Source organism: Bos javanicus, chromosome 9 (assembly GCF_032452875.1).
Source record: "Bos javanicus breed banteng chromosome 9, ARS-OSU_banteng_1.0, whole genome shotgun sequence".
Classification (NCBI taxonomy): Eukaryota; Metazoa; Chordata; class Mammalia; order Artiodactyla; family Bovidae; genus Bos; species Bos javanicus.
This window is the reverse complement of record NC_083876.1, coordinates 40,512,247-40,537,310: the sequence shown is the minus strand read 5'-3', so window position 1 is coordinate 40,537,310 and position 25,064 is coordinate 40,512,247. Positions and strand designations below refer to the sequence as shown.

The 25,064-nt window shown below is 40.6% G+C and overlaps 1 protein-coding gene across 3 annotated transcripts in view; it reads left to right on the top strand.

The window, feature by feature from the left end:
* FIG4 (FIG4 phosphoinositide 5-phosphatase) overlaps positions 1-25,064 on the top strand; it is a 172,298-nt gene that overhangs the window by 62,104 nt on the left and 85,130 nt on the right. For all 3 annotated transcript variants that reach the window (XM_061427579.1, XM_061427580.1, XM_061427581.1), the window contains 8 exons: positions 1,949-2,097; positions 5,253-5,381; positions 7,865-7,965; positions 11,255-11,417; positions 11,844-11,941; positions 20,621-20,754; positions 22,030-22,146; positions 24,109-24,154. In XM_061427579.1, coding sequence (XP_061283563.1) covers positions 1,949-2,097; positions 5,253-5,381; positions 7,865-7,965; positions 11,255-11,417; positions 11,844-11,941; positions 20,621-20,754; positions 22,030-22,146; positions 24,109-24,154 — 937 coding nt within the window. The remainder of the gene's footprint in view (positions 1-1,948; positions 2,098-5,252; positions 5,382-7,864; positions 7,966-11,254; positions 11,418-11,843; positions 11,942-20,620; positions 20,755-22,029; positions 22,147-24,108; positions 24,155-25,064) is intronic.

Sequence of the window (25,064 nt, the reverse complement as noted above, 5' to 3'; positions counted from 1 at the left end):
CCTATCCTTTCTCCATTTGTCTTTTGGAAAAGGGGTTGTCAGTCGCTCAGTCATGTCCAACTCATTGAGACCCCATGGACTGTAGCCCGCCAAACTACACTGTGCATGGAATTCTCCAGGCAAGAATACTGGAACAGGTGGCCATTCCCTTCTCCAGGGGATCTTTCCAACCCGGGGATCAAACCTGGGTCTCCTGCATTGTATTGCAGGTAGATTCTTTACTGTCTGAGCCACCAGGGAAGCCCATCCTTTCTCCATTCATCTTTTTGGCTGCCTGGTCAAATTTTTAGTTGACTGTATCCGAGTGGTTTTATTTCAGGCTCTCAATTCTGTTCCATTGGTCTGCTGCTAAGTCACTTCAGTCGTGTCCGACTCTGTGCGACCCCATAGACGGCAGCCCACCAGGCTCCCTCGTCCCTGGGATTCCCAGGCAAGAACACTGGAGTGGGTTGCCATTTCCTTCTCCAATTGGTCTAGGTGTCTTTTTTATCTTGTAACATGCTGTTTTGATGCTGTAACTTTGTGATGTAGTTTGATACCTCCAGCTTTTTGTTCTTGTTTCTTAAGAGTGCTTTGACTGTTAGGAGTCTTCTGTGGTTCCATACAAATTTTAGAATTGTTTTTTTCTATTCCTGTGGAAAATGTAATTGGAATTTTGATACAGATTGTATTGAATCTGTAGATGGCTTTGGGTAGTATGGTTATTTACACAGTATTCTTCTGTTTCATGAACACTGGGTTTCTCTTATGGCTCAGCTAGTAAAGAATCTGTCTGCAATGTGGGAGATCTCAGTTTGATCCCTGGCTTGGGAAGATCCCCTGGAGAAGGGAAAGGCTACCCAATCTAGTATTCTGGCCTGGAGAATTCCATGGACTATATAGTCCATGGGGTCACAAAGAGTTGAACACGACTGAGCGACTTTCACTCACTCCATGAACACTGGATACCTTTCCATTTATTTGTGTCTTATTCGTTTATTTTATTCATGTCTTATAATTTTCAGTATATAGATCTTTTACCTCTTTGGTTAAATTTATTGCAAAGGTTTTTTTATGCTCTTGCATATGGGATTGAGAAACCAACTTCTTAATACAGTTTTTATCTCTCTGAGATCAGATGCTAATAAAATTAATGGCTCTATCAAGAAAATGTGGTAGATTTAAATTTAACAGATTAAATAAAAATCAATTTCAAATTATATTAATAAACTAAAGAAGAAATAATAATGTGTGAGAATCTGAAGTTGTAACCATTTTAAAGTATGACTAGAATACTTTCAAATTTGTATAACTTAAGAAATTCTAGATACTGTCTGAAATTCTGTGCTAAAAATATATAGCTTAAGATACTTATAAAAGTTGATTTTGTGCAAATTTTATTTGCACAGACTTATAATTTTTTTAATGACATGCTTCTCAAACATGTATCACTCTAGTGGCTTGTGTTATTCACTTATTCTTATTTTATTACTAAATAAATTATGGTGCCACCTTTAGTAATTAATATAATTATTTTCATTCAGGTAAACTAGAGTACAGACCTTGTATAATACTATTAGAGTGGATATTATAGCATTTTTAATAGTCCATTTAGATAAATATAAAAGTGTGACTTTGTTATACAAAACTATGAAGTTAGATTAATTTCAGTGTGAAGCACAAAGTGCATATGCAAATCAGTGAATGTAGGTTACTAACATTTTATTGTGTATTTCTAGTTATGCAAATGCCTAAGTCGTGTAATGATTTTTAAATTTCCAATTATATTCATGATTTACTATGTTTAAGGTGCTTATTTGAACAACATCGCTTCTGTTGTTGGTGCTAACTAATTCAGTTCATAATTAGGTGCTAACTAATTTAGTTCATAGGTTTTAATTCCTTCTGGGAGCCAAGATTATGAAATATGTTTTGCTTTTCTAATTCTTATTAAGCTTTCTCTTCTCAGTTATAGCTATGATTTGTCCCACTCACTTCAGTATAATCTCACAGTCTTGCGAATGCCCCTGGAGATGTTAAAGTCAGAAACCACCCAGACTCGCCAGGAAAGTTTCGACATCTTTGAAGATGAAGGATTGATTACACAGGGTGGAAACGGTAGGTGGTTTTCAGCACATCCAATATATGTTAATGTGACATCTATGAAATGGCATCTCATTAAATTCACTCACATTTCCTTCATATTTCTCCTTTCTTATTTGTTCTTTGTCTTTTCATGAAGTTGCTTCAGATATATGAATTCATATAAATGAATTCATTTTTATAGAGATCATGGTGGTGGTTTAGTCGCTAAGTCTGCCAGGCTCCTCTGTCCATGGGATTCTCCAGGCAAGAATACCTGAGTGGCTTGTCATTTCCTTCTCCAGGGGATCTTCCCGACCCAGGAATTGAACCTGGGTCTCCTGCATTGCAGACAGATTGTTTACTGCCTGAGCTACCAGGGAAGTCCAGAGATCATGTATCACCAAATTGATTTCATTTGTGGGCAAGGCAGAAAATTGTATGCTGATGTTTTCTAGCAAAATTTTATGCACCTTTTATGGAATTCATTCAACTTTAGTCTTTGGCTGGAGAATTTTCTTTTTAAATATTGAAGAATACACACCACCACCTATTTTTCTTTATAGAGACCAATTGTGTATAACTTGAATTGTAGAAAAAAGTTACCCTGGGTTTCCTGTTGCAGCCTAGACATTTATGTATCATATCTCTAGTCCTCATAAAAAGCTACTCAGGAGGTGTAATGCTGCTTTCAAATAAATACATGATAAGTAGGAGGCCGAGACCTAGAGGTTAAGATCACAAGGCCAGTGTCCAGAGGAACCCTTGCAGAAGGTCAGAGGCTGTTCTGACATGATTGGTCTCAGTTTGACCCACCTGTCCCTTCCACAGCCTGCTTCTGTCAGGACTGTTGTGGGGTTACTGCAGGACCTGTGTGTGACTGGTCTAGGGTGACCCTGGGGATCTGGGACTGACCAGCCACACAGCAGAATGGATACCTTTATCTCTAGATTTAGGGATTGGTCTAGCACTCTAAGGCCAGAGACATTGCCAGAGTGAATGTTGTGAAGGCATTGCTTCAAACGTAAAGTTAAGACAGTTTAGCTGAATTGGCCTTACTGTGGAAACGAAAAGTCAGTAGTGTCTTTGGGTCCCTTCCTCAGTGCCACTTCTGTGACAGCGATGAAGATGTGGGTGCAGAGGTCGAAGGTAAGTTCCAGAAGGTTTGTCCTTGCAGGACACTCAGGAAGAGGCTGTGCTCTGTTAGCCTTTTGCCAGAAGTTCTGGTCCACTCTAAGAAGACTGAGACTTACTTCAACTGAATGCCATCTCTGTTCATTGCCTTTGACTCTTGTTCATTTATTAGATTGACTGTCACTTGAGCTAAAGCAAAACCCTGTGCACCCTCCCTACCCCAAAACATCTAGATCACAGAAATTTGCTGTGGTTCATCTGAATTGTGATCTGTGCCACTCGAGGCAGGTGGAGGGTAAGATAATGTGTACCTGAGTATTTGTCACATCATTTCTTCTAAATATTGTGCTTAGTGATAGAAAAGCTAAAAGCATTAGTAAGTATGCAGTGTGTGTCATCTCCCATGCGAATCTGAATATCTGTACTGAGATCTGAATTAAGACTCCAAAAGCTACCTAACTTTTTACTATCGCTCGAGCAGTTCTGCTTGATAGATATGAATAAACTGTGTATTAGGTTTTTATGACTGCCGTAAGAAATTTCCACAAATTAAGTGACTTAAAACTATACACATTTATTATCCTACAGAAGTCAAAAGTCCAGAAGAGATCTTGGTGGGCTAGAGTTAGAGTGTTGGTAAGGCTGCATTTCTTTCTTGAGACCCTAAGGAAAAAGCCATTTCCTTGCCCTTTCCATCTTCAGAGCCAGCAGTGGCTGGCCGAGGATTGCTCACATGACGTCACTCTGACACTCTCACTCCCATTCCCCTCTTTCACGCACAATGCCCACGTGATTACAGTGGGCCCTCTTGGACAATTCAGAATAGTCTGCCCATCTTAATTAGCAACCTTAATTCCATCTGCAGCTTTAATTTCTCCTTGCCACATGACATAACTTACTCATGGGCTCTGGTGATTAGAACATAGATATTTTTCTGTGGGGAAGGGACGCATTATTCTACTACACAGGGAGAAACTGATAGGAAAGAGAAAGTGAGGGCAAAAGTTGTCTGCGTAGGTAGAAAAGGAAAATAATACATTTTTTAAAAAGTCTCTAACGTGTCAGGCAGCATGTTAGTCATTTTGCATATATTATATGTTTTTTTAATCTGGATTATATCTCTGAGGTGAGTGGTATCATCATTTTACAGTTTAGAAAATTGAGGTTCTGAGATGTTATGTAACTTGCCAAAGGTCACAGAGCTGGTAAGTGACAAAGACAGGACTCCTTTCCATTATTCACACTCAATGTAATGTCATTGAAGGGGCAGAGAAGGCTTACTTTTTATAAATAAAACCAAAGGGTATTTGTCAGAGTATATATAAACACTCTTAACATACATGTTTTGAGAAGAAAAATAGTATTGATTGTCTCTAAGCAGAACTGTTACAATCTTTTAAGCCATTACTTTTATACTTATTTCTTATTTTGTACTTTATATAAGTTTTGTAAAACTTACTGATATTTAGTAAATTTATCTGGATATCCTGAAATGATGCTTGATGAAATTAATTTTGTCATATCAAAAAAGCTTGATGTAATAACTACCACTTATGGAATTATGAGTAAGACACAAGACTTGTTCTGAGCATTTCATGTGCATTATCAACTTGCCTTTACAACAATCACATGAAAGGGGCATGCAAGAGCAAACGGGGCACTGAAATAAGTGACCCTCTTGGTCACACCTGTCACCCTGCTGGCGAGGCAGAGCTCTGATGTGGACCCAGCTCTGTGACACCAGAGCCATGCTCCTAGTCACTGCTCCTGCTGTCTGTCAGCCTCATTCATGTATTTGTACGTGTGTCCTTAATTTCCCAGTTGCTTGCTTTTCTCTAGGTTCAAAACTCTCATAGATCAGAAAAATGTGTTTTTTCTTTAACTTTGTACAGGATCAGCACAGTGTTCTGGGCAATGAGATGAGTTATATCCACTGAAAACAGCAGTGAGATTTATCAGACATTTTGAAATTAAAAAACGAAAGTTTAAGAGCTTAAAAATGAATTGAATGTCAACCAATTTCCTTATCTTCCTGATACCAACTCTTATTTTTTCAGGTGTATTTGGGATCTCTAGTGAGCCTTACATGAAGTACGTGTGGAACGGCGAACTTCTAGATATAATTAAAAATACTGTCCATCGTGACTGGCTGCTATACATTATTCATGGATTCTGTGGGCAGTCAAGTATCCTTTTTTAAAGCATTAAGATATTATTAAATTTATGCTATAACATTTGTAGAAAGCTGTATGTGAATTATACGATCATTATAATTATCTGTGCATCCTGCAGATAGATTACAGTTATGCATTCTGTGTGGTTGAAATACAAAGGAATGCAGATCTATTATGTCTACAGACAGGTAAATAACAAGGAAGAAAATGTTCTGGGCACAGAAAGTGCTGTGGGTAGTAAGTGTCATTCTTACCTAAGAGCAGGAGCAGAATCGCTAACCGGAGGGGAGGATGGGGCCAGGCTCATAGGAAGAGTTGAACTTGGCTTGACTTGATCAAGAAGCAGGCCTCAGCAGTGAGACTGTGGGCTGGGGAAGCATCGTGAGTGTAGAGGTGGAAAAGTTTATGGGAGTGTACTTGTGGTTTGTGTATACAATGCCTGGGAGGCGCAATGGGGTGGAAAGGAGATGGGTTAGGGAGGAGTCAGACTGCCAGTCACCAGATTACTTTGATGGTCGGATGAAGGACTTTCGGTTTGGTGCTAGAATTTTTGAAAGTTTTTTTCAAATGGTAACATACAAATTAGTACTTAGGAAGCTTGGGTGGGTAACCATTTTCAAAGTGTGTTGGTCACTCCATAATGTCCCACTATTTGTGACCCTGTGAACTGTAACCCTCCAGGCTCCTCTGTCCATGGAATTCTCCAGGCAAGACTGGACTGGATTGCCATTTCCTCCTGCAGGGTATCTTCCCAACCCAGGGATCAAACCTGGGTCTCCTGCATTGCTGGTAGATTCTTTACCATCTGATCCACCCTAGACCAAGGGACATGCATTAGGACAAGATTGCAGTGGTTCAGGCATAATGTAATGAAGATCTGGATTGAGAAGAGTCATAATAGATTAAATAGACATAGGTTGAGCTTGGTATTAAGCTGGTAAATCAATCTTATAAATATCATTTGTTGTTTTATTTGATTTCTAGGTATAGTGAATGTGTTCTTATGAGGCTTAAGAAGGCAATGTCTACTTTTTAGAAGTGGTGTTAAGTTTTTTCCTGCCCCTTTTAGAGATCCTGAAGAACATTTGTGCACCTAGCATGCTTTCTGGTTGACATTCTTCCTTGTGTCTTAGGTTTGTTAAAAACCTAGAGTGAACACTTCAAAGGAGTGGTTGTCTTGAGACCACTGAATGGGTGAATGTGATAAACCAATAATGTGCTTTCTTGCACCAGAACATTGACAGGAGTGGAGTCAGGGAGTCAAAGGGTAGAGTTGGAGAGGTTGGCCTTGGAGAGGACCTGTTTTGCTTCCTTTGTGGCAAGTGAGGGTGAGGAGAGGCTAGATGAAGATGCAGAGGACTTTTGGAATGAATTTGGTGAGATTTACGTGTTACACGTAAAATGGCTCATTACCTTATACTCATTTTCAACCAGTGAGTGGTATTATCTGCTTGATCATTCACCGAATAATGAGATTTGGCCCCAAATTACTATATATTTTTCCAAAAGTAGAATTAAACTGGAAAAAACACACAGTTTCTACCACCTTCATTAAAAAAAAATAAAATAAAACCACTGCAGATCCAAAAAAAAAAAAAAAAAAGAGAAGCTGCTACAGTTTCTAAGGGCAGTTTCTAAAAAGTAATTCTAAACTGTCTTTTATTTCTCAAGAGCTAACTCAGACCTGGCATGTATTAAGTACAATAAATGGTTGTTTCTTTAAAGTAGTAAATAGCACCATAGATTATAATTTTAAAGCTCATTAGTTGAAATGATGAATCCAGTCTCCCAGTTAACAAGCATTTAATGAATTCTGGAATGTATATGATGGTAACAGTCATTGCTATTCATTGAATGTTTGCTACAAGCCAGGCGCACATTACCAAACCCAGTCTTCCCAACCACCTAATAAAATTGGTTACTTTTTTTTTTTGCACTTACACCATTTTACAGAAGATGAAACTGAGGTTCAGAAAGTTAACTAAGGTGACAATATTAATTGAAACTTTATTTTGGTTATACAGTTCCCAGTGTTCAGTTTTGCAGTTAGGTGACAAATTTGGGTGCTCTCACAGTACTATGCTAACTCCATTCCCTCAGAATTAGCTATTGCTTCATAATTTAAACACCCTGTTAATGGAGAGGTGGTCACTTTGATAGGTGTATGGTCTCTGAAGAATGAAGAAGGATTAATTGTACCTTTTACATTCTTACCTGGCTGCAAGGAGGGACCACAGGTCTTCCCTTGACCAATAACCCTACATCCGGTTACCATTTCCTCTGAAATTCATGGAAACCACTCTTTAGTAAGGTTTGGTTTTACCTTAATACCTTCATACTTCAAAAGAGCAGTTAGACCCAGTGCTGTTCCATTTCTTGGGTGAAGCTTTTTGGTGTTCTTTAATCTACTGAACAAAATATATTTAACATAGAATGATTCTCTTGGTTGGGTGTGGTGGTCATGAGCGCTAAACAGCTTTAACTAGATTTCTAAGAGCTGTTGATCTATGGACGACCTGTGTATGTCACTTTAATAGCTAGAAGATCCAGTAAGTTCGCTGGGACCCGTTTTCTCAAAAGAGGTGCAAACTGTGAGGTAAGATTCCTGCTGGCAATTTAACTTTTTATTTCAGCTCTGGTGACAGATAAAGCAAAGCGGAATTTTAGAAAGTGGAATATCTCAGTTTGGGACATTATCAAGAGAATAATGAATTCTCTAGAGCCTCTGAAACTTGTGAGGAATATGACTAATGTATAGATGTTCTGAAAAATCAGCTATCTTAGCGTTATGCAGTGCCTTAGGGAGTTATAAAATGTCTAATGTTTCAGAGGATGAGCCATTTCTGTAATAGATTTTAAAATGCAGTACATATTTAGTGGAGAGACTAAAATAGCAAAGCATCTCCACCCAAGGAATAAATGGAGGGGAGCGCTCTTTGGAAAAGCATCCTTGATGAGAAAATTGAGTAAAGCAAGGCCTGGAAACCCTTTACCCGCTTCCCTCTGCTTTAGTTTGGCTCAAGACAGACTCCTTCCGCTCATCCCTAGGAAAAAAACAACATATTCATCTGTTCTGCCTTTGGTCATGTAGCGTGCTTTGAGTGTTTCGTCTCTCTCTGCAACAGACAACTGGAGTCTTACACTGATGTGTGATCGAGTAGATAGACTGGGTGAGACATTGGGTTTTGATCCTGCCTTAATATAGCAACATTCGTTCTTAAAATCATATCAACAATGAAAATAGATATAACTGTCGCTTTAAGAAAAAAAGATGTACCCATCTGAATGCAGAGTTCCAAAGAATAGCAAGGAGAAATAAGAAAGCCTTCATAAGTGAACGATGCAAAGAAATAGAGGAAAACAATAGAATGGGGAAAACTAGAGATCTCTTCAAGAAAATTAGAGATACGAAGGGAGCATTTCATGCAAAGATAGGCACAATAAAGGACAGAAACGGTAAGAACCTAACAGAAGCAGAAGACATTAAGAAGAGGTGGCAATAATACACAGAAGAACTATACAAAAGAGGTCTTGCTGCTGCTGCTGCTGCTAAGTCACTTCTGTCGTGTCTGACTCTGTGTGACCCCGTAGATGGCAGCCTACCAAGCTCTGCCATCCCTGGGATTCTCCAGGCAAGAACACTGGAGTGGGTTGCCATTTCCTTCTCCAATGCATGAGAGTGAAAAGTGAAAGTGAAGTTGCTCAGTAAGTGTCTGACTCTTCGTGACCCCATGGACTGCAGCCCACCAGGCTCCTCCATCCATGGGATTTTCCAGGCAAGAGTATTGGAGTGGGTTGCCATTCTCCAAAAGAGGTCTTAGTGACCCAGAAAACCACAGTGGTGTGATCACTCACCTAGAGCCAGACATCAGAGTGTGAAGTCAAGTATGCCTTAAGAAGCATTACGATGAACAAAATTAGTGAAGGTGATGGAATTCCAGCTGAGTTATTTCAAATCCTAAAAGATGATGCTGTTAAAGTGCCGCACTCAATATGTCAGAAATTAGGAAAACTCAGCGGTGGCCCCAGGACTGAAAAAGATCAGTTTTCATCCCAATGCCAAAGAACGTTCAAACTGCTGTACAATTGCACTCATTTCACACGCTAGCAAAGTAATGCTCAAAATGCTCCAAGCAAGGCTTCAACAGTACATGAACTAAGAACTTCCGGATGTTCAAGCTGGATTTAGAAAAGGCTTTGGATCATAGAAAAAGCAAGAGAATTCCAGGAAAACATCTATTTCGGCTTCATTGACTATGCTCAAGCCTTTGTGTGAATCACAACAAACTGTGGAAAATTGTTAAAGAGATGGGAATACCAGACCTCTTTACCTGCCTCCTATGAAACCTGTATTCAGGTCAAGAAGCAACAGTTAGAACTGGATATGGAACAATGGACTGATTCCAAATTGGGAAAGGAGTACATCAAAGCTGTATATTGTCACCCTGCTTATTTAACTTATATGCAGAGTATATCATGCAAAATGCCGGGCTGGATGAAGCACAAGCTGAAATCAAGATTGTGGGAGAAATATCAATAACCACAGATATGCATATGACACCACCCTTATGGCAGAAAGCAAAGAGGAATTAAAGAGCCTCTTGATGAAAGTGAAAGAGGAGAGTGAAAAAGTTGGCTTAAAACTTAACAGTCAAAACACTAAGAGCATAGCATCTGGTCCCATCACTTCATGGCAAATAGATGGGAGAAGAATGGAAACAGTGATAGACTTTATTTTCTTGGGTTCCAAAATCATTGCATATGGTGACTGCAGCCATGAAATTAAGAGATGCTTGCTCCTTGGAAGAAAAGCTATGACAAACCTAGATAGTGTGCTAAAAAACAGAGATGTTATTTTGCCAAGAAAAGTCCGTATAGTCAAAGCTATGGTTTTTTCAGTAGTCATGTATGTATGTGATAGTTGGACTATAAAGAAAGCTGAGTGCTGAAGAATTGATGCTTTTGAACTGTGGTGTTGGAGAAGACCCTTGAGAGTCCCCTGGACTGCAAGGAGATCAAACCAGTCAATCCCAGAGGAAATCAGTCCTGCATATTCATTGGAAGACTGATGCTGAAGCTGAAACTCTAGTAGTTGGCCACCTGATGCAAAGAAGTGACTCGTTGGAAAAGACCCTGATGCTGGGAACAATTGAAGGCAGGAGGAGAAGGGGATGACAGAGGATGAGGTGGTTGGATGACATCACCAACTCAATGGACATGAGTTTGTGCAAGCTCCGGGAGCTGGTGATGGGTAGGGAAGCCTGGCGAGCTGGAGTCCTTGGGGTCACAAAGCGTTGGACACGACTGAGCAACTGGACAAGAATAGAGTTTTGCAGCTCTGTTATGTAGTTTTGGATATAGCAAGGGTAATTAAACAGTCACGTTATTAATGCCTCTAAAATTATTGTTAAATCCTCATATACATTATAAGTAAAGCTGTCTCAAGGTTTTTTTTCTTGTGTCCATCAGGCATTTTATTTGAATCTTACTTTTTGTCCTTTCATTCCTCCTTGGTCTTCAGAATTGAATTTTTATATTTCACTGGTCTTACTAATCTCCTGTAATATCTTGTAATTGTTTTCCTTTTCTCTCCTTCTCTGTACTCTATTATCTGTATTATTAGCTATTAATTTGATTTTTCCCTCGTCTATTCTCTGCTATTTTTAATTGCCTTCCTTTATTGCATCTTAATGATTTTCCTTTTTTAATATGTGCATCAAATATTGATCAGCACTTACCTCTTTTAAAATATCCTAAGAATAGGAATTGGGGTGGGGTGCCATTGCCTAAGAATAGGAATTATATTTTCATTCTGTACTTGACATTTTTTTCCCTGAAAAAATTCTGAGAATATAAAACGCCTGTAAATGCACCTTTCTTTCCAGGGTGATGTTGCAAATGAAGTGGAGACTGAACAAATGCTCTGCGACGCTTCTGTCATGTCTTTTACTGCAGGAAGTTATTCTTCTTATGTGCAAGTTAGGGGATCAGTTCCCTTATACTGGTCACAGGACATTTCAACTATGATGCCTAAGCCACCTATTACCTGTGAGTGGAACAGTCTTTTCAGTAGTAATTCTCCTTTACCCATATTAGAGAGTAAACTGCTGCCAACAGAAATTTCATAAAAGCATGGAGTTTTAGTTCTGAAAAGTAGATAATTTAGAATCAGGACTACTGGTATTTTTTATGCAACAGCTTTATGTACTTTCATTTTTAATTTTGGCCACTAGAAAATTATTTATATTTTAAAATATGTAAATATAATTAATTATATTCAGAAATGTAAGAATCATTCAAATTCAATAAATATATGAAGAATGATGCGCTGAAGAGGAATTTGAGACATGAAACTACCAGAAGATCAATTGAGTTACATTTCTATAACCATTATAAAGTGAAACAAGACCCTGTGCTGCTTTTATTCTTACTGTATAATTTTCATTCTGGTACTTATTTGTTTTTTCCTCCCAGTGGATCAGGCAGATCCATTTGCCCACGTGGCTGCCCTTCACTTTGACCAGATGCTTCAGAGGTTTGGCTCGCCCATCATCGTCTTGAATTTAGTGAAGGTATGACATGCTCTCTGTTTGCTTATGAAATTCGATCACACTGGACAACATGAAGGGGCTTAACTAGCCTGCTTTAAAGGAGGAGAGGGTTGTGGGTTGATCGTGCTGTGACGACTCACCGTGTCTGAACTGTCTGAACTTCTGTCCTTTGGCCTCAGAGTCCACGTGGCCTCTTCCCTGGGTAACTTCAGAGACTCTGTGGTGGGTTTTCTAGGAAAAAGAGAAATGAGCATGTCTGTCTTCTAATTTCCTGGGGTGAGCTAGGTATGGGTGAAATTCTGCCTCAGTTTCCAGGACATCTGGGAGAAGGACGCATGGAGATCAAACACTCACAGGCTAGCCTTGATAGAGTAACTTCCCTTGACAATCCAGAAGATCAGCTGGGCAAGATAATATGTGGTAATAGGATCTAAAGACTAGATTCAGAAATTGGGGTGCAGTTATGGCTCAGGAATCTGGTGGACAGTGTGGTGACCTGGTCTCATATTTCTGTGCTTCCATGTCAGAGAACACTGGTCAGCATGTCTTGTGTATATGAGTAGGCAGCCAGGTCAAAGGCCTGGCACGGAGTATAGGAGACCAGGTAGGAAATTGTATCTGTGTCTATTGCAACCAAATGAAATGGAGGAATCTCATTCTGTGGCTAGGAAAACCCTGAGTATGAGAAGCAAGTGTTTTGTTTATTATGCCTATGGCAGTTGGCCAACACCTTCTAGTATCTGAGATTATTCTGACAAGTTGGTTAATAAGTATTTGTTGTTGTTGTTCAGTCACTCGGTCATGTCTGACTCTTTGTGACCCCATGTACTGCAGCACACCAGGCTTCCCAGTCTTTCACCATCTCCCAGAGTTTGCTCAAACTCAGGTCCGTTGTCAGTGATAGCATCCAATCATCTCTCCTCTGTCACCCGCTTCGCTGTCTTCAGTCTTTCCCAGCATCAGGGTCTTGTCCAAAAGTCAGCTCTTCATATCAGGTGGCCAAAGTATTGGAGCTTCAGCTTCAGTCCTTCCAATGAATATTCAGGACTGATTCCCTTTAGGATTGACTGGTTTGTTCTCCTTGCTGTCCTAGGGACTCTAAAGAGTCTTCTTCAACACCGCAGTTCAAAAGCATCAACTTTTCAGTGCTTAGCCTTCTTTATGGTCCAATTCTCACATCTGTACATGATTACTGGAAAAACCATAGCTTTGAGTATACAGACCTTTGTCAGCAAAGTAATGTCTCTGCTTTTTAATACACTCTCTAGGTTTGTCATAGCTTTTCTTCCAAGGAACAAGCATCTTTTAATTTTATGGCTGATGTCACTGTCTGCAGTGATTTTGGAGCCCCCAAAGATTAAGTCTGTCACTGTTTCAATTTTTTCCCCATTTATTTGCCAAGAAGTAATGGGACCAGATGCCATGATGTTAGTGTTTAGACTGTTGAGTTTTAAGTCAGCTTTTTCACTCTCGTCTTTCACCTTCATCAAGAGGCTCTTTAGTTCTTCTTTACTTTCTGCCATTAGGGTGGTGTCTTTTGCATATCTGAGGTTGTTGATATTTCTCCTGGCCATCTTGATTACAGCTTGAGCTTCATTCAGCCTGGCATTTCGCATGATGTATTTTGCATAGAAGTTAAATAAGCAGGATGACAATATACAGCCTTGACGTACTCCTTTCCTAGTTTGAAATTGGTTCTAACTGTTGCTTCTTAACCTACATACCGGTTTCTTAGGAGGCAGGCAGGGTGGTGTGGTATTCCCATCTCTTTAATATTTTCCAGTTTGTGACCCACACAGTCAAAGGCTTTGGCATAGTCAATAAAGCAGAAGTAGATATTTTTCTGGAATTCCCTTATTTTCTCTGTGATCCAGCAGATGTTGGCAATTTGATCTCTGGTTCCTGTGCCTTTTCTAAATCCAGCTTGTACATTTGAAAGGTCTAGGTTCATGTACTATTGAAACCTAGCTTGAAGGATTTTGAGCATTACCTTGCTAACATGTGAAATGAGTACAGTTGTGTTGTAGTTTGAACATTCTTTGGCATTTTTATTCTTTGGGTTTGGAATGAACCTTTTCCAGTCCTGTGGCCACTGCTGGATTTTCCAAATTTGTTGGCATATTGAGTGCAGCAGTTTAACAGCATCATCTTTTAGGATTTGAAATAACTCAGCTGGAATTCCATCACCTCCACTAGCTTTGTTCATAGTAATGCTTCCTAAGGCCTGCTTGACTTTGCACTCCGGGATGTCTGGTTCTAGGTGAGTGATCACACCATCGTGGTTTTCCGGATCATTAAGAATTTTTTTGTACAGCTCTCCTGTGTGTTTTGTCATCTCTTCTTAATTTCTTCTGCTTCTGTTTTATTCATAATTTCTGTCCTTTATTGTGCCCATCTTTGCATAAAATGTTCCCTTGGTATATCTCTAATTTTCTTGAAGAGATAGCTGGTCTTTCCTATTCTATTGTTTTCCTTTATTTGCATTGTTCACTTAAGAAGACTCATCTCTCCTTGCTATTCTTTGAAACTCTGCATTCAGATGGGTGTATCTTTCTTTTTCTCCTTTGCCTTTCGCTTCTCTTCTTTTCTTAGCTCTTTGTAAGGCCTCCTCAGACAACCATTTTGCCTTTTTGCATTTCTTTTTCTTGGTGATGGTTTTGGTCACCACCTCCTATACAATCCTATGTCCATAGTTCTGTCCATAGTTCTTTAGGCACTCTATCAGATCTAATCCCTTGAATCTATTTGTCACTTCTACTGTAAGTGATTTGATTTAGGTCACACTTGAATGACCTAGTAGTTTTCCCTACTTTCTTCAAGTCTGAATTTTGCAATAAGGAGTTCATGATCTGAGTCCTAGTCACTCCCAGTCTTGTTTTTGCTGACTGTATGACCTGGATAACCGAGATCATCAATTATAATAAGCATAATTCAATTTAATTAGAAGCCAAGGAATCCTATGTCCATTGAAGCCACTGTTTAACAGTTTTGAAGGTTTCCCTTGTGCCCAAGGCAATCATAAAAACAGTCCCTGTCTTCTCTGGGCTCACAGTCTAACAGGAGATGGTAAAGTGAGGCAGAGGTACCAGAACAGGGTTACGATTCTGGGAGAGCTTATAGCGGGAGAGAAGTCTTCCCTGAAGAAGTGATGAGTCAGTGTAACGCCTCTGAATGAAGAGGCCTTTACAAGGCCAAGAGGAAAGAGAGCAGCAAGCGCAAGGCCCTGGGAAAGGAGGGCAGAACATGCGTTTGAGGAAGAAAAAGCCTCTCTGACTGGGTCCCAGAGAATGCAGGCAGGAGAGCCTGTTGTGAGAAGAGACTGAAGAGGTAGTTATGCCAGACTTGAAGAGCCTTGTAGGGTGTGTTAATGAGTCAGGTCTTATCTTGACTTTCCAAAACCGTGGAAGGTTTTGTAGAGTTGAGAAGATGGTGATCAGATTTCTGTTTTGAGAAGATTATCCTGATCTCAACGTAGAGAACGATTGGATTGGTACAGACTAAAGTTGATGTTGAAAGACCCCATAGGCTGTTATAATTATCCAGAAAAGGGGTAACTGGCCACAGCTAGGGTGGCAATGCAGAGGTGGGGAGGAGTGCACACAGGCAGTAGAGCCAGTGATGAGCTGGGTCTGAGATGAGGGAGAGGGAGGGGTAAGACTTGATCCCCAGGTTCCTGGCTCACTCAGGTGAATGGGTGGTGATGCCAGGCACTGAGCCAGGGAACACAGACTGTGAGGGAAGGCGATGAGTGTGGTTTGAATGTGTTGAGGTTTGAGATGGATGGAGTCCTATCAAAGGAGATGGTAAGTAGGTGGTCGCTGTGTGAGATGGAAGCTCAGGAGAGAGGTCTGGGCTGAGATATGATATTATGGCCCATCTGAGTCCTGGCAATATTTGAAGACATGGGTGTGGAGAGGATGCCCAACTGAGGGTACCGAGAGAGAAGAGTGGAGAGCCCCTGGTCTCGACTTGAGAACCTCCAGCTCCTGATGTCCAGGCAGAACAGGCTGAATCCATAAAGGAGTCAGAGGAAGGACAGATGGGAAAGTAGGAGGAAAACCAGGTGAGTGCTGTGCTCTGACAGCTAAGAGAAGGCGTGTTTTGCGGTGAAGGAAGCAAGCAGTTGACTGTAGCAAAGGCTGCTGACGGGCCAGGTAAGATGAAAATGGAAAATATGCTCATTTATGTTCCCAGCACCAGGGCACTGAGTGACCTGGAGTGAGCTGCAGGAGGACTTTTTCCCTCAGTTCAGTTCAGTTGCTCAGTCGTGTCCGACTCTTTAACCCCATGGACCGCAACACCCCAGGCTTCCCTGTCCATCACCAACTCCTGGAGCTCACTCAAACTCATGTCCATCGAGTTGGTGATGCCATCCAACCATCTCATCCTCTGTCGTTCCCTTTGTCTGCCTTCAATCTTGCCCAGCATCAGGGTCTTTTCCAGTGAGTCAGTTCTTTGCATCAGGTGACCAAAGTATTGGAGCTTCAGCCTCAGCATCAGTCCTTCCAATGAATATATAGGACTGATTTCCCTTAGGATGGACTGGTTGGATCCTCTTGGAAAAATGAAGCACCTAGTGAGAAATGTGGAAGAGTTGGTGTTTTCATCTGGTTGTTGTTTCTTGAAGAGATCATAATGATGTGTTTAAAAGTGTTTGGGAAGGAGCCATTTGAGATCCTTAAGGAGAGGAGAGAATACAGGAAAGAGAAGGGATGATCAGGGGCATCATGTACTTGAGAGGAAAGGAAATCTGAAACCTGGAGGGAGGAGTTATTTTAATGGGAGGACAGAATCATAAGGGTATGTGTGTGTGTGTGTGTGTGTGTGTGTGTGTTGTATATGCATCCACATGCACTTTCGTTCCCTCCTGATGGCTTTAACTTGTCCTTAAGGTCAGAGGGAAGGTTACCTGCTCAGAGCGGAAGTTTGAGGGTGGTGGAAGTTTCACAGCCTTCATATATGTGGGAAGGTGGGTTGACCAGAGACCTCCAGGCAATGCTAAGGGCAAATTCCAGGTTGGTAGGGGCAAATTCCAGGATTTTTTAAGTCATGCTATTGCCTGACTTTTCCTGGCAGTGCTAGGGAATGGGTATAAGCACAGAAAGTGAAATTCTCTCAGTCATGTCCGACTCTTTGCGACCCCATGGACTTCTTTGCGACCCCATGGACTATACAGTCAATAGAATTCTTTAGGAGAGAATACTGGAGTGGGTAGCCTTTCCCTTCTCCAGGGAATCTTCCCAACCCAGGGATCGAACCGGGGTCTCTTGCATTGCAGGCAGATTCTTCACCAGCTGAGCTATCAGTGAAGCCCAGACACACAGAGGAAGTAAATAATTGGGTTCATTTAGTTTTGCCATACAGGTGTGACATAAAAGACAGATCATAGGAGTTTTGGGTGTTGGCAGTTGTCTAATTGAAGCGGACTGCGAAACCTGAGCTGGAGGAGGGTGAATAATGGAGAGGGTGGTGGAGAAAGCAGAGCTGTCAGTGGACTGGGGTTCTTGTGAGGTGGGGTGTTTAAAACAAACTGTCTGAAAATAAAAGAGGTTCTGGATAAGAAATGGTGAGGGCAGAGGAGTTACCTGTGGTGAATGGCTTGAGCTGGAGATGAGAGGGTGAGAATGATGGCCTAGCCATAGTGGAGGCGGAGCGTGGGGTAGGGATGCAAACTGTGAGCCAGTTGCTGGGAGAGGACCATAGCACTAAGTGCATGCGTTCAAAGGAGCGGGGTGTGTCTGTGTGTGGTGTGTGTGTGTGTCAGAGGAGGAAGGTGATGAGGAAGGGAGCCGTGGACAGTGAGGCAGGAAGCTTTAGTGCATGAATTCAAAGTTGTGTGTGTTTGTGTGTGTGTGTGTATGTGGTGTACAGTGTGTGTGTGTGTGTGTGTGTGTGTGAGGGGAGGAAGGTGATGAGGAGGGGAGCTGTGGACAGTGAAGCAGGAAGCTTTAGTGCACGAATTCAAAGGAGGTGTGTGTGTGTGGTGTACAGTGTGTGTGGTGTACAGTGTGTGTGGTGTACAGTGTGTGTGGTGCACGGTGTGTGTGGTGTACGGTATGTGTGTGCGTGTGTGTGTATGTGTCAGGGGAGGAAGGTGATGAGGGGAGCTGTGGACAGCGAGGCAGGAAGCTTTAGTTCTCTCTTTATCGCTCTTTGGCTTAGGAAATTATCGGTCTGCTTCAATTAGATGACTGCCAACACCCAAAACTCCTGTAATATTATTATATATAATATAAAAATAATCAAGGATGGACTCTGTAAAATAAATCAAGTATTAAATAAATAACTTTTTAGACTTTTGTTCACATCAGTTCAGAAATTTCATCTCTCGCTGTCAACTCAGAATAATATAAGACAATAGCTGGATGACCCATAGCCTCAGCCTGATATTACACAGTAGCTATAAGAAACATAAAATAATTCAAGAAGCAACACTCTACTAACAAGAACCTTCATGAACAATTTTCTAGTAAATGTATAGGCAATAAGATATTGTTTGTATAGAAATAAATTATTGCTGAAGCACTAAATTAAAAAGTTATCACTAGAATATAAATGGCAACCTAAGTTAGTGAATTTTCTTCATATATTACAGAGTCCTTTTAGTGTAGTTAAAAGCTATGGTTAAATGGAGATTCATGATGTATGAAATAAACTATTTCTCTATTAAGTATGCAGGTTCAAAATATAATATCAGATACATGTGGTTATAAAGTGTTCCTGCCCAGATTTCTCAAGTGAACATTTACTTCTTAATATTTAAATGCCAGTCAATAGATTTTAAAATTATTGTAGTTTATTATTTCATTGTCATAAAAATCCTGACAATAACGAGAAAATACTTTGGAGATTAAGTTGCTGTTTTGTAGAATAGAAAAAATGTTTGATTGTTTTTGTCATCAGTTACTTTATTCATATGATAGAAGAAGATGTTTATTCAGTTCACTTGGAAGAATATTAACATATTAACTAGTCAAAGTGTGTGTGTGTGTGTGTGTGTGTGTGTGTGTAGATACCAAGGGATAGTCACTCTTTGTTCTGCCTCTGTATGAAGTGTCAAAAATGGAATACCTTTCTTGATTTTTCTCTTTGGTCCTGTGTGTGAACTGTCTCCTTCCCATCGCCTTCCCCATCATGTGTAAGTTTGAGACACTGCTTGACAAAAATTTTGCAGCAATCCTTACACTGTCAGTGCTGCTGCTCAGGATTAATAGGAAGCCAGCCAAGGGTCTGATGTCATTATCCATCAGAGGACTTTAATCTGGGGGCCTTGGACGCCTATTGGGAGGATCTCTGAACCCTTTGAAGTGATGTACAAACTCACTTGCATACATAAAATTTTCATCTGGTTGTTAAACGAGTCCATGACCCAAAGGCAGTCGACTAAACAATTCAGTAACAAATCCACTGTGGGCAGACTGCATAAAGCATGCTCTTTGCATAGAGTTGATCCCAAGTTGATGCAATAACCTTACTTCTGCATCTCCTTAAATGTCAGATTTGACATAAGAAATTCACAAACTTTTTGTTTCTCTAGTTGGTTTAAAATACTTTTGAGAAAAATTCCAGGTATGTAATTTAATTTTCTCAGATGTAAAAATAAGCTAATATTTGTTCATCTAAAACTGATTTATCACTGGTCTTAATCAACTCTAATTCCTCCATTTGATATATACAGTTATGCAAAATAGATATTTTTCTTTTGTTTCCTTGGTGATTATCTAATTAAATTCATGACAGTTGAAAAGTAACCAGCATGGTTGAAAACAGCATAGACCTATCCTGATGCCAGTAATAGTCTGTTACTGAGTTACTTTTTGTTTGCATGTTTGTTTCTGAGTAAAGTCCTGATCAGAATAATAATACAAATGGTCTGTTTTGTATTAATACTTACCATGAGTCAGATGCTCTGATAAGAAATTACCATGTTTCATCTCCTTTAAACCTCACATTAATCCTTTAAGAGAGGTACTGCTGTTACCCATTTTATAGATGAGGAATTCAGGAGGCAGCGAGTGAGCTGGTAGGAGGCAGAGAGTGAGCTCCAAGCTCACAGCTGAGTAATAACACACCAGCCCCCTTGAATGGGAGACGGTGTGGTCTCTCCAGAGCTACAGCAGGCAGGCGAGGAGGTGGACCGCTAAGATGTAGTCCCAGTCACGCCTCTCAGCTTCAGTGCCTTCAGCCACAGTGTGAAAGGCGAAGACAAGGCTGCCTTGGCTACCTCCAGGGGATTTTATGAGAGTCAAGTTTAAAAGCATATGAAGGCTATGAAAACACTCTCCACTCTGCCAGTTTGGGGATTATCCATCCAAGCCCGGTTGATTTCTGTCTGGTCCTTAACTGGCTGGGGCTTGGGGGTCCTTTCTTCTGGTCTTTGGGGAGTTCTCCTTCACCACAGTGGGGTGTGGAGGGTGTAGGACAGGTCTGTGTAGGGTGAGCTGGACTTGAGACTGCAGGAGGTTACGAGGAAGAAATCTGATCTCCTCGAGTCTTTAGTGCTCATTATCTGTTGATTGTAATTCAGTGGCATATTTATATCTTAGCATTTACTTTAATTTTAATAAGGTAGGTTTCATTTTTTTTTTTATATTTAGCACTTCATCTTTTTGTCTTGCCTTAGTAGCAAAGTTATGTTTAAAGTCTGTTCCTCCAATTTAAGGCAGTTTGAACACTGACGATGTTTAATTTTTGGAAAAGGAACGAGAAAAAAGGAAGCATGAAAGAATTCTGAGCGAAGAGCTTGTAGCTGCTGTGACCTACCTCAACCAGTTTTTGCCTCCTGAGCACACGATTATTTATATTCCGTGGGACATGGCCAAGTACACCAAAAGGTGAGCAGATGCTCGTCTTGTCTGGTTAGGTTTTCCTCTTGTGATGGAGAATAGCAGGAAGCGACCTCCCCCGTAAAGTCACTCTTATTTTCCTTTGTGATTCTGCTTAATGGGCTGTTTAACTGCTGGTGTATAATTAGAGGGCTTAAATTAATTGATCAAACTCTCTGCCCACCATTTTTTCCATTTGCAAATTCTCTTTGAAGTATCCTAGTGACTTCAGAACACCTCTCCTCAGCTGCTTTTCCTCAAAGGTGTTAGTTTTACCTTTTCTTTCTATTTCATTCTGTCTCCCTGTTTAATTCCTTTCTCAGATGCCACTTTCAGACGTTCTCACTCGTGGGTGAACCAGCACTAACTCCTGACTGTTTATAGTAAATCCAGACCCCTTGGTGTAATGTGAAAGCCCCAACATCTGGTTGGTTCCAGAATGTAATAACTCCTTCTTTATTCCCAGGGCTATTCTGCTCCTGCAAAGCTATCCAGCAGGTTCTGTCTCCAGTGTAGCAGCTGAGGTCCAATTCTGGACCCTTTGTTCCTATTATTTCCTCTCCCTCCACTCCTCCTCCCTACCCGCCAGGGTGCTTTCCCACCTCTCTTACCGTCAAGTTCTGATTCAAAACTCATCTCTTCCAAGGAGCTCTCATTAACCTTGCATTGTCCTTTGACTCATTTGCTGGGCGTCCTACAAACACTAGGTTCACATCAAGGTCTCTCTCTCATTTTCTTAATGTCACTGTGTTGTTTTGCACTTGACTCATTGTACTTTTCTCTGAATCATCTTACATAGTTAGATACATGCACGTGCACACACACACACACACACACACACACTTTCCCAGAGTATAAGCCTGGTTACTGGTTGGTGCCGTTCATAGTAATGTATTTCCCAGTGTTTTCTTCCCAAACAGCCGCACTAAGCATTGTGCTGTCTTCACATTTCATGACTGTGTGTTGACTTCACTGACTCCACTCTTGGGGAGTGAAAGGCTTTGGAAAAAGCTCTTGCTGGGAGATGCCATGTGCCAAGTTTAAGGCTTGGCAACAATTGCTATTGAGTTACAGGCCCTTCTTGTGCCAAATCTTGCTAGTTATTGAGTACACCTTGCATTCTAGAAATTAATTCTTACAATGAGCCTATTGAGTACAGACCAGAGATTTAAAAAATTATATTCCCAAGTACCATTACTGTAGCCTTGGCTTTGGGTATAAACATAGGTGCATGTTAAGAGTCGGGCCATTCTCACTTCTCTTACTCTTCCTCCTTGCTCTCAGCAAGCTGTGTAATGTTCTAGATCGCCTGAACGTGATTGCAGAAAGTGTGGTGAAGAAAACAGGCTTCTTTGTAAACCGCCCCGATTCTTACTGTAGCATTCTGCGGCCAGATGAAAAGTACGTATGGTGTTTTAAAACCTAAGATATCAAGAAGTTAGCTCTTATAGACAAAAAATATTCTAGACATGAGCAGTTTGTACTCCTTGGAAGATAGATGACTATTCCTTTGGGGAGACGACACCCTGCCCACGTGTCTGTGGAATGAACGTTCATGAGGGTGGGAGATTCTCTTGGCAGCTACATACTTTGAGATGGAAGCCACAGAATCTCTTGCTTCTTAGAATAAATGTTACATAAAGTATTTCTGTAAAATAAAACTTTCTGTAATGAATTCTGTGTTTCAGTATTAAATAGGAGCAGGAAAATTTTTCCTTATGCACCCGTCTATAGATTAGTATTTATAGTAACATTTTAATGAAACTTGTCAGTGTATTAGTTATTTGCTCGCAGATCTTTCTTCATTGGGGCTTCCTTGGTGGCTGAAAGAGTAAAGAATCTGCTTGCAGGAGACCTGGGTTTGATCCCTGGGTCAGGAAGATATCCCGGAGAAGGAAACGGCAATCCACTCCAGTATTCTTGCCTGTAAAATCCCGTGGACAGAGGAGCCTGGTGGGCTACAGTCCATGGGGTCCCAAAGAGTCAGACCAGTCTATACTAACATTTTAACGAAATTTATCACTGTATTATAGTTATTTGCCCACAAATCTTTCTTCGTTACTACTTTGTGAGCTTAAGCATCTGTGCTTAATTTATCTTTAAAGAACCAATATTATGTATTTCCAACATTTTATTTTCAGTTAAAAAAGTTAACTATAATGGTAAAGAAAAAACATGCAAAAAGCAAGGAAAAAAAAAAACCTAACCAATTACTAATGTGTACATCTTCTGTTATAGTTTGAATTTCAGGGCACCTGTGACCAGGGTCCCCAGGACTCCTCCCAGGCTTGGTGATTTCCTAAGAGAACGCAGGAGTTGTAGTGTATTGTTGTCCTCTTGGCTGTGATTTAATATGAACAAGCAAAACAAAGCAAAATTAGCCGAGGGAGAAAGCACATGGGACAAAGTCCAGAGGAAATGAGGGACTCGCTTCCAGAGTCCTCTCCTGCTAGAGTCACACGGAGTATGTTCAATTCCCCCGGCAACTTGCGACAGCGAATGTGAAGTGTTGCCAACCAGGGGAGATGATTGAAGACTTGGTGCCAGGGTTTTTACTGGAAGTGGTCCCACAGGCAGCTCTGCCTGGCAGCTACCAAAATTTCAGGCTCCCAGAAGGAAAGGCTGTTCAGCAAACCATGTTGCTTCTACAAACAGCTTAAGCACTGTGAGCCATGCTTGTCTGTTCTGGGAATAGTGGGAATTAAAGTTCCCGGCACCAGCCAAGGGGCAGCCTTGTAAGCGGGCCTTTCTGAGCATAGCAGTCAGGCCTGCTGTGTTAACTCTTTTTCTGCACTGCACCTTCTTTTAAATAATTAAAAGATTAATGTCATTACATAGTACTTATAATAGAATATTTCCCCATGCCTTCGTTGGCGAAGGCATGGAGAAAACATGTGGGAAGGAAAATAATAAAGAAGTTTGTAAAAACAATGAAAGGACTGTAGCAAAGCTCCATGAAGAAAAGCTGGAGGAAGTAGAACCTCCTAAAATCAAGGGGAGAAGGACCAGGCTTGGTAGATTGTATTATAAAGTTGATCTGCAATTATTCATGTCTGTAGAGACTGAACAGGAAATGGGCTTAAAGCAAGAGACTTTGGATGAACGTGGGTGACGAAATGCTAGTGTGCGGGGCTGGAGCAGGTTAAGATGCTCCTTTCCTGGCCTCCCTTTGAGGGGAGCATGGGTAGCATTCCATCTCTGTTATTTGCAAATTCACTTATCTGAGAAAGTAAACTGAATCACGGATTGTTCAGGGGCGTTCAGCCCTATTACTTTCATTCTTAATTAAGAGCTGGTACCAAATATGAATATAGATTATGTTATTAAATATTTTAAAATTAAAGCATGTATTTTTAAACACAGGTGGAATGAACTAGGAGGATGCGTGATTCCCACTGGTCGCCTGCAGGTATAGATGACATTGTGTTAATAATGAACAGAATTTGTATCCACTGTGTGTGATGTTTTCTGAAAGCAACCATGGAGAGAGATACTTCTTATTGAATGCAACATTATTAATCATTTGAGAACAAGTTTTAATGCCTTATAGCTAGTGTTTAACTCTTGGAAAGGATGTATAGCTGAAATAGTAATGGCCCATAGATTTTCGGGGGGGCTTCCCAGATAGCTCAGTTGGTAAAGAGTCTGCTGCAACGCAGGAGACCCCGGTTCGATTCCTGGGTTGAGAAGACCCACTGGAGAAGGGATAGGCTACCCACTCCAGTATTCTTGGACTTCCCTTGTGGCTCAGCTAGTAAAGAATCCACCTGCAATGTGGGAGACCTGGGTTTGATCTCTGGGTTGGGAAGATCCCCTGGAGAAGGGAAAGGCTACCCACTCCAGTATTCTGGCCTGGAGAATTCCATGGACTGTATAGTCCATGGGGTCACAAACAGTCAGACACACTGAGCAACTTTCACTTTCATAGACTTTTTTCATATAATATAAAATTATTGGAAATAGAAACAAACAGAAATGTGTAAAGAACAAATTAGAAGGACTTTGGAAAATGAGCCAGATAATCACTATATATATTAATTATGCTTTAAGAATGAAACTGCCTCAGCCACTAAATATTTTGGTTTGTACAGTAAAGGAGACAGACCAGGAGGAAAAGCACATATTTAACTAATTGGCACAGGTGGAAAATGTTAACTGTTTTTTTTATCTTGTTAAACTAAAGAAAAATTCAAATATAGACTAGAAGGTATAATGATGCTATTGGAGCAATATTGTGAATAGCAAATATAACCTTTTATAGTGAAAAAAAACGCTTCATTATTTGCTCAGGAATAACACCCTACTTGCAGCTTGTCTTC